Genomic DNA, 10,257 nt, shown 5'->3' on the forward strand with positions numbered 1-10,257 from the left:
AATGGACCGACATGATTCCTGCCTTCCGGAACGTAGCCTTTAACACTTCAAGCCGTCCGTATCTAGGCCGTGGGTCGAACCAGCCCTCGGTCGAACGGCCACTCTTCGAAGGACGATAAATTTTGGAACAGAACTATGCTATCTGAAACCTAACCTCAGATGCGGTGAACGTAAAATTACGTAATTTAACGATGCCCGGAAGTCAGATTCGATCCGCGGCCTGGTGGTGCACGGCAGGTTCTATGCGAGGCCGGAGGAAGCCAAAGCCGAGTGGTTCACGGCGGATTGGTGGGTGTCCGGAGAGATCCAAGGCGTTCGATTCAGGGCTTATTGGTGCACAAAATTGGTGGTGCACGGCTGCGCTCCCATCGTTACATTGCGTCTGGCACGTCATCAACAGTGTTCGTCTCAAGGGACCTAGGTAATAGTGATCGCAGTGTCAGCGTTGATAATAATAATCCTTCAATATCCGACCTTCAATATACTAAGAAAATTTCAACTCATTATCAATAGTCATACGCTTTTTATATCTGTAGAAGAGCAAAATACACGTCCTATATATATTCATCACTTAATTCTCAATAAATATATTATCTTCTGCTTTTCTGTTACGTCCAAAGCCATTCTGCTCATCACGAAGCATTCTCTCATCTATTTCTCCTCTTCATCCTTTACATTAGTGCACAGAATATAATAATATAATAGCGGTTTCAGCGTTTAGTAAGCCGTAGGACTATCGCCGATTCTTAACATCGCAGAACATCCACAGCTTGTTGCAGGCTTGAACTCGCAACTCACTGCTACAATTCTGCAGTGCTTAACCGCCCGGCCTCCTTGCCGATTCTGACCAGAAACTGGCGCACAGAGCTGGGATCGAACCCGCGCCTCTCTGCGCCAATCCTGGTCCTCTGCTGAACTGTAACCACTGGGCCACTCTGCCCAGTGCTATCTCGCCACATGTGTCAGCAATTGCTTAATTGTGATATCACAGTGAGATCAGCAATGTCATGTTTTTTATCCGGTTAGAATAAAAAACATATTTCACTTTCAAGCAGGTATAAGTGACGTCTTTGTGGCAGTTTCATGCGTCGTCACCCTAGCGGTGTCGCAGCATCTGCTTACCTGAGTTGGCGTCACTGGCAATAGTATGGCTTGGCCATTCTAAATCTATGCTTATGTAAGCTCCGCCAGATAATGTGCAACAAATTTGATATATAGAATAGCATGAATGTCTTAGGAATTGGACAATCTTGTTAATTGATTTGTGTTAATAAATTTATATTCATACTCAGGTTCTTCAGCAGTGAGTCTGGATTCCATGCAGTCTTACTACTGATCTTGAGCTTTTAAATTTCTTTCTTTACAAATTAGTTGAGCCTGCGCAAGGTACTTCCATTTTGTCATATATATTTAACTATCATGGTTGAACTAGTTTACATATAATCTTATACACGCATAATTTTCCGGTATCGTGGAAGAGAATGACCGGAATGTATCAACGTAAGCAAAACACTGCCTAGCCCCGGCCCCCTAGCCGTCATCGAACTTCTTTCAAGGCTTGAAGTTTAAGTAATTCGGGAATCAGATTCATCATAATGAAAAGATTAATTTGTGCTTTTCTGTGTCTCAGTTCATTTCTCCAAACTATCGTCTTAAGCGATGGAAGTGCATCAAAAGATCTCCTTATATGTAAGTATGTCTATTTGTTGTTTAGGCTATCCATAAATCATGTACCTAGCCTAGTCTAGATTCTAGAACGTAGAAGTTAGGTACTCAAGTCACTAGAACTCAGACTGGACTCACTGGAGTGGAAGTAACTTGAAAGTTGAATGAATAAGTTTTGAATGAGGTAACTTTCCTAAAGTCCTGGTAATATAATTTTAATTAAAAACTGGCTGAGCATTAGAAAAATGGTAAACAAAATTGCATTTGTAGGGTAAACATGGTATATTCTGTCACATTAAGGAAGCATCAAGAAATGAAAAACTATAAAAAAATAACCCTATGCGTTACTCAAGTTCTGTTTGCTTTAGGTGACTCTCAAAACACCGTAGTACACTAGTACGCGTTGGCAACGATGAAACGTGACAAAATGTTGCCATATTTATGTAAAAGCCTTTAGAATGCAAACCTACCAAATCCCTATATTCCGTCACTGTGTGTGGCAATATTCGGCACGTGGTGATGCGTATTCCGTCCGCGCTTCAAATTCTACTGATACGTAATGCCGTCATCCAGGATTGAAATTTTTCTACTTGTTTATGAAATCTTGCGGCTCTAACGTGACAAAATTTTAATACAATTGGAGTCTCGCAGCCCGATTGTACCTTTTTGTTAACAATTAGGCTTAGGCAGGAGGTAATTCATCGGACAGAAATCTCGCGGTTTCGGAAATGGCAGGAAAGTTCTAGTTATGGACCTAAAGGTAGATGTTTTCCACATTTACCGTCATCCACGTGTTCGAATTCGTTTGCTGTGTGAGCTGTATTGGAATACAACACGGCTTTGATTTAGAACACTAATGAATATTGAACACTACTTAATTATGCTTTTAATTAACAACTATTAAGCTTTTAATTAAGCAAATTTTAATTTTTGTACATAGCTTGGAACGTCTGTGTGTCCAATTCAAGTTGTGACGGAATTAGTTTTCATGTGTCTAAATCCATTTCTCAACTTAATCATCTATTAATTTACCACTTGAAATCAGCAAATACAAGTAGGGTAAATGTGGTATATTCCGACACTTTAAGGACGCATCGAGAAATGAAAAACTATAAAAAAAACCGTATGCGTTACGTAAGTTCTGTTGCCTTCACATGACTCTCAAAACACTTCACTACGTGTCAGCAACGATGAAACGTCACAAAATGTTGCCATATTTATTAAAAAGCCTTTAGAATGGAAACCTACCAAATCCTTATATTCCGTCATTTTGTGTGGCAACATCCGACACGTGGTGAGTCGTATTGCGTCAGCGCTTCAAATTTAACTGATACGTATTGCCGACATCCATGTGTTCGAATTCCGTTTGCTGTGTGAGCTGTATTGGGATACAACACATGGCATGCATTGTCTCTCTTTGGATCTCAATATTTTCCCGCTAGATGGCCAAGACCTAGTGTTTTTGCAGTATTTCGACACGCAAATGTATGACGTCACCATTTCAACCATCAATGAACGCATGGAACTAAAACAAAGCTTAATATAAAGGAAAAACTAGAGAAGTGACGGAATTACCTACAATGTCGGAATAGACCGCGTTTACCCTATACTTAAAGGATTCCTAATATACTCACAGACGTATTTAAAAGTCTCAAACCATAATATTCTTCCTATACAAACAGTTATTCACTATTTGGTAGAGCAAGGTCAACTGTCAAATTTGACACATTTTTCGATGATCTCACTGGGTAGCGTGCATTGTCTCTCTTTGGATCTCAATATTTTCCCGCTAGATGGCCAAGACCTAGTGTTTTGGCATTAGTTCGACGCGCAAATGTATGACATCACCATTTCAACCATCAATGAACGCATGGAACTAAAACAAAGCTTAATATAAAGGATAAACTAGAGAGGTGACGGAATTACCCACGATGATGGAATATACCGCGTTTACCCCTATGTAAAATATGGAGCTGATAATGGAACTAACTTTTTGTAATTGTTTTTTGTTGAATATTAATTATCTAAAATTTACTGCTCTAACCTCTGACTGAAAATGTGTGTTCCTAGATCTTATTTTTAATATCAGAAAGAAGTTTCTCAATATTACCATCATCCATCAAAACCAACCATTTCTGACATTTCACAGGTTATTTTATAAAATTGAAGGCACAGGTGAATGAGGTGATTTTATAAAATCGAAGGCTAAAATAGAAAAATTTTCTCATTAATGTTTTAATAAATTAAGAAAAGGCAATAGAAGTACGTAGGTAAAATTGGTTAGATTCATTTGCTTATTGTCAAATTTAAAGAAGGCTTCTTACTGCTTCTATTGAATTTACTACTTGGGGTTAGAGTGTTAGGCTCTAACTCAGGGCTGGAAAAGTCCTATTTTTTCTGAAATATTGCTGCTCTAATATCATATAATTTCAGAAGGTATGAAATCTCTTGGCTCTAATGTCAAGTATTTTTGTTTGATGAGAAATTTTAGGTTTTTACTCCATAAAAAATAAAAATGTTTTTCAAAAATTTTCAATGTCCGTAATCCATACTGCTTCAACAATCCAACCAAAATATCCTACACAACGTAACAAAAACAAGTCAACCTAAAACATTTCCTTATAGATTGCGTAGTTGTGGTCACGTCAGAGCAGTCAGACTGCATTATCATGTGATCAGTTCATGCAGTTGCCACTCAAGTGGTGAAGACAAATGTGCAGTCCTCACCTCCCACGCTTCCGACGTGGCTGCGTGGGCTCGCCGGAAGGGATTATCTGTATCCATTCCCAAATCCCACACCACCCTCTTCACCTCCGATACCCACCAATCACAAACTGACCCTCATGTCAGCTGGGAGGGATCCGACCTTCCACTTTGTCGGACCCCGAAGCTCCTCGGGGTCACTTTTGACCCCCACTTCACCTTCTCGCCACATATCGCTGCGAAATGCCAGAGAGCCCGCCCGCGCCTCAACATCCTGAAGTCTCTTGCCGGAACCAGCTGGGGACTAACCCCGGACCGACTGCGGCCTTCCTCTCATCGCTCCCATCCTTCTCCGACATCCTTGGAGTGGAACCCCCGCTCCCTCCCCCTCCCCCGGAGCCGCCGCCTCTGCTGGGGCGCCGCCGTGCAGCGATCCCGGGCAATTAACAACAACAACAAGACAAATGTTAGCATTGACTGTTTTTAGGGTAAAATTAAAGATTAGGGGTGACATGTGCACGGGACTTAGTAAAAAGTTCATGGCTGCCGGCTTGTAAATGGCTTTGAATGGCTGAGGTATAGAATTCACAGCTCAAAGAAATTAAATCACGGCTCCAAGAAATGGAATCACGGCTGGCAAATCCATGAAACCACGGCTTCAAAAAATTTTTATTGCAATTTTTTTAAATTTTGTCTAACATTCCACATCAGCTTTGAAGTATGAAATCCAGGCTCCAGGGTTCAATTTTATATATGAAATTGGTTCAAGGTTGGAAATTCTAATTAATTATTAAAATCCCACTGATCCAAAGCAACATATTTTCAATAACATTAGAATATTGTGGCTTGATTACCTATACACTTGTCTTATTAGATGGGTGATAATTTATCTTGTGGCTCTGACAATGGCAAGAAAGCTCAATTCATGGCCAGGGAAATAGATATATTACTCTTCATAAATCACGCATTTATATATTTCTTCAATAGTCGTGAAGCTGACTCTCTTAATTTTCATCTCAAACCTTGAAATAAAATCAATCTGGAATGTTAAGCAAAATTTTCTGAAAATCGCATATTGAATGTGTCAGTTTAAAGACATTTTTACTGAAAAAATTACTCAAGAGACTTTGGAACTGGTAAAATTATCTGTGAGTACTGGCATTCTCAACACAGTCATAGATGGGTTCTCCAAGATTCTCCACTTTTGGATCAAGGGCTGTCAAGCTGGAATAAATGAATAATAGGGACAAATTTCTGAAAATTGCATAATTATAATTATAAAAGTTTCCATGTATTTGTAGGCTGCTGTATACTGAGTAATTTAATTTTTCTTTCCAGTCCAACACTTATTTGATGAGAGACGAAAGGAACACCAAGCAGCTGTCCAAACATTGATGGCTATGCCTGATAGTACCAAGCAACAAAAAATGATAACTCTTACTTTGGAAAAGGTTTTTCAAGTGAGTTCACGATTATTTTTTTCCTATCAATCCGAAACAGCAGGAGAAAAGTTCATAATAAACTGTTGAAAATTAGGTTTGTTCCCAAGCATGTGTAAACTAATTAAAATAATTGCTAAATTATATTTAGATGAAAAAGCACTAGAAGTGCCATTATAATTTATTGACTCTGTTAAATAACCTTGAAAGCCTTGGCTCACAAGTTGTTTAGGGTTTTGAAGAGTTTAATAATTTAATTAATCTATGAATTATTAATTGAAAATATTCATGCATAGTATTTTCCATTTAAAATATTATCATTTCTTCATATTCCGCTCTTCTTGTAAATAATTTTGTGAAGTATAGACCAGTATGTTATGACATATATGAAGGTGAAAACTTAAGCTTTTTTCAATATTATGGGATGATTTGAGAAAGCTATAAATTATTATGTAGACATTTTTTTCTGATAAAATTATTAATTTAATCCAAGTCCTATTTCTTTTTCAGGTTCTATCTTCAAGTCAAGAGAAGTTGAGGCTTGCAGGGTACGTGCCTGGCAATGAGTTTCCTGAACAAGAGGATGTGAGGGATGGTATGTGCAGTATAGTAACTAATATTATCTTCACTAAAATTTCAAACTGCTTTTATTGACTGCATCATTTATTTAAGCAGGATTATGATGAAAATTAGAAACAATGTTATGAAAAAAGCACAGCAATCAGTTGAATATGTGTATATGTAGTGTATTAATGGTGAATGTTCCATTTTTCAGCTCTTTCTCAAACTTTGGAGACAACTTGTCTGCTGGGTGAAGTTCTTCTTCACCTGCCTTCTCTAACACATAAGGTGTTAGACAAGCTACAAGACCAACACAAGACCTTACTTGCTTGGGGTGTCTTTTTCACTGCTCACTCGTCCTTTCTCTCAGAAAATACTCGGCGTCTTGTGCACTTGGTGAGTATACTTTTATTCATTATACTCCTTAGCATCCCTATCATTTATGCCGTCTCAAAAATGTTGTTATTTGATTTAATTAAGGTGGCCTGCATGTCAATTAATTGTGTTAGTTCAGTGATGGTCTACTGTAAGATTATAATTAAACTTCTCAATCAGTTCTTGAGGTTTTATTTAAAAATTTATGTTCTTTTTTAATAATGATAATAATTGACATTAATTATAAAAGTTCTGCTGAAAAATGACAAAAATGAGCTATTCCTTTATATTGTATTGATAGCAAAGGTGGTAGTTGTGCAATATTCAATGGTATGAAGTGAAGCAATCGATGCAAAAACTGCTATTTGTTTGCAGATGACTCAAGAGTTGGGGCTTGCAGAGCGTGATCCAGACTATATTAACCCATATGCAAACAAGAAACAACCTACTGGTACCAATGAAGCCCAAAAGAAAACCAAAGCAAGAAAGAAAAAAAGTTTCAAGAAAGGACCAACTCTGTCCAGACACTATGGCGATTTATAGCAACACTCTATCGTCTTAGCTGTACCTCAATGTAACAATAAGTGTTGAGAATTACACAAATTCACTTGCATCCTTATTTTGAGTTAAATATCTTAGCATTTATTCTGTTCAAGAAATTGGTTGATTCACTTAGCCTAATAGGTGTTGACGATTTATAAATTCCCTTGTACGCGGCGAAGTAGTGTTCAGTGTTGACCACCTGTTACTGTTTTGTGTCGATATCCTGACCAAGGAGCGCACTATGCATGTCTGTAAAAACTTCTAGTACATGTAATTAACTTCATTAATTATTGTATAGAATCATTGTCTTTGGTTAGAGCTTTGAATTTTTTTTTTACAAATTAACTTTAAAATGTTAAGCACTTTGAAACTGTCTAGTCTTCTTCATAGTTCCTTATTTCAAAATACCCATAGTCATGGACATGGCATATTTTGTTCCTTTTGAATGTTGAAAGAACATGACACAAAATCGGTTAGTGCCATTTAGTTTAGATAAGTTTCTCAGTTATTGCTAGTCTCTTTATTTTAGTCTGGTTGATGCGGATTAATTTTTTAGAAGCCTAGCTTTGACCGTAATTCCTTGAATATTGTTACACAAAAATTTGTATTTTTGACATAAGAAAAGCTAAGCTGTTGCTCCTATACATACATATCTTGCTAATTCTATGTCACAGTGGGTTTTTTCTATGGCCGATGGCAATTTGGTGTTAATCAGAAGAAGCCAAAAAATTGTATTGCGGGCTGGAAATTTGACCAGGGCCTGATTACATGCAATGAAAAAATTGTTATTTTAAGATGTTCTGGGGCCATACTTTCAAAACTCGTTAAGTGAACGTAAGTACTTACGCTCTATTTACTTGTCTATGATTGGTGGATTTTGCTTGAAAAGCCGTCAATGATTGGCTGATGAACTTACGATCTCTTAACTTTTTTTGAACGTATAGGCCCTGGTCATTAGAATTCGTTGTTTTATAACTAGCAGGTCGACTCGAGAAATAAAGTTGGCGTGCAATGTTTGGAATTGGCGGTGCAAAGCGGGTCAACCTACGCAAATTTTATTGTGGACGTTTCATAGATGATGTAATGATGGACAGGGCCAATTACTTCTTATGTTTTCCCCATCAATTTACCTGAATGTCGGCCAGACTATTTAGTTTGAAAGCGGTGAATATGACCAAATATAACGTTAATGAAGGAAATAATTGTATTGATTGAGCGGATAAAATTATTTTTCACGTCGACGATTCCGTTTTCTTGTAGTTGAAACTTTTAAGGAATTAACCGAGTTGAGAAGGTTCGTAAATTGTTATCGTGGATCAATCAATTGAGACTAAAACTAACGGATTTTCAGCCAAACATAACTGAGGTAAAATTAAGTTGCCATAAATAAAGCACTCCATTTCATACGAGCTAAATGCAAAATGAATATCACTATCGCACTGATTTTTCACCATACTTCTTAGAGTGTAGCCAATGAACCAATCTGTCGAGCCATCCGGCCAAGTTAGGTTTTTGGTGCATGACGTGTGAATGAATGTTTATTTTTTCATATAAAAATGTACATAGTGACTCAAAACCAAATTACTATTCAATTGGAATTTATTCCTGGCACTCCATATACTGCCAACGAGAAAAATTAAGTTTATAAGAAGACAATTTTAGAATATTCTCGTTTTTAACTCCAGTCAATCCTCTTTATACGTACCATAAATGATCAAAATAAATGTGGTCTGAGCTAACCCTGAACCGATTTCATATCGATGCAAGAATCATACGAGTTTACGATAAATGGAGGGGCCTTGGTCTGAATATAATTCAGTATTATTGAATTTTATTTACATGAATTTACATTCGAAGAATACTAAGGTCAATAGGTGAACACGGGTAGATAAATAACATTTATACAGATTCAGTTATTACAGCTGAGTATTGCAGGACTAAAATAAGGAGCAAATGCAAACCTAATAACGTCAATACGAAGCTGAACAAGTCAACGCGATATATACAAAATATTAATAAGCCTGATATCAGCTGCGGTATAAGAGGCAGCCTGCATTTTGATTAGGTGTGTTAGGAAGCAAGGGAGCGGGCTAAAAAACTGTCATATACTTGGTGCCAGCGAATTTCTAGCTTGTAACTTACATTTAGTTTTTTTAATATCGGGTGGTAAAAAAATTGTAATGAATATTACAATATTTTGTTTATTGTAAGATCCCTCGGAGCAAAATTTCACGATAACAATAAAAAATGTCAACGATTTGATATCTTTAATCCCTCTGTCTGCTGACGGTATCTAAGTTTACAGTCATTTAGATACAAATATCATTGGTTAATGTATCAGCAGCAAGAAAAGTTGAATGCGACCCTATAACTCTTCAAAAGAAGAGCTGCTGGGGTATAGGTTACAGCTCATTTATTGATTACGAAATATAGCTGACTTATATGATACGAAAAAAAATCTGGACGTGTTATTCTCAGAACCTAAAAACAAGAAAAATTAGCTCCATTTACGCCCTAATACTGCGTAAAACAACCGCACGAGCACGTTTTGAAAGAACAAGGTATTATATAGCAGCGCTACGGTACCGAATAAGACATGTAGGCAGGTGAATTGCAACAGTAAAAAGACGTTCGTACAAGAGATCGCTTACACGAGACGTCGACCACCTACATGAGAAAGAGAAGATAAATGTAAGGACTCTTGCCTACATGATAGCTTAGCACCACAACCGACCTGCCTACATGATAGCGTAACACAACTGACCTGCCTACATGATAACTTAACCCCACAACTGCCCTGCCTACATGATAGCTTACCTCCACAACTGATCTGCCTACATGATAGCTTAACCCCAGAACTGTGACACCGCGAACTCAAGGTGGTACGCTCAGGAAAAATGACGCGAAATTTTTAGACTTAGGAACGCGAAATCTCAAAGGACTTCTGACGAGCATAGATACGCGACAGAAA

General features: G+C 37.5%; 1 protein-coding gene across 1 annotated transcript; it reads left to right on the top strand.

Moving 5' to 3' along the window:
• The first annotated feature begins 1,491 nt into the window (after positions 1-1,491).
• On the top strand, positions 1,492-8,104 carry LOC108664998 (coiled-coil domain-containing protein 134). The gene is made up of 5 exons (XM_018151709.2): positions 1,492-1,689; positions 5,707-5,828; positions 6,318-6,402; positions 6,583-6,764; positions 7,119-8,104. Exons 1-5 carry the CDS (start codon positions 1,596-1,598, stop codon positions 7,284-7,286), a joined length of 651 nt encoding a protein of 216 aa, XP_018007198.1. The 5' UTR covers positions 1,492-1,595; the 3' UTR covers positions 7,287-8,104.
• The last annotated feature ends 2,153 nt before the right edge of the window (positions 8,105-10,257 follow it).

The sequence above is a fragment of the Hyalella azteca genome, unplaced genomic scaffold (genome assembly GCF_000764305.2).
Source record: "Hyalella azteca isolate HAZT.00-mixed unplaced genomic scaffold, Hazt_2.0.2 contig13225, whole genome shotgun sequence".
Lineage (NCBI taxonomy): Eukaryota > Metazoa > Arthropoda > Malacostraca > Amphipoda > Hyalellidae > Hyalella > Hyalella azteca.

What these genes read in the sequence shown, in the direction of transcription:
- LOC108664998 (XM_018151709.2), top strand. Translation starts at nt 1,596, where the DNA reads ATGAAAAGATTAATTTGTGCTTTTCTGTGTCTCAGTTCATTTCTCCAA. An exon ending in ATCAAAAGATCTCCTTATAT is followed by an intron (nt 1,690 to 5,706) that starts GTAAGTATGTCT and finishes TTTTCTTTCCAG; the next exon opens with TCCAACACTTATTTGATGAG. An exon ending in CTTTGGAAAAGGTTTTTCAA is followed by an intron (nt 5,829 to 6,317) that starts GTGAGTTCACGA and finishes TTTCTTTTTCAG; the next exon opens with GTTCTATCTTCAAGTCAAGA.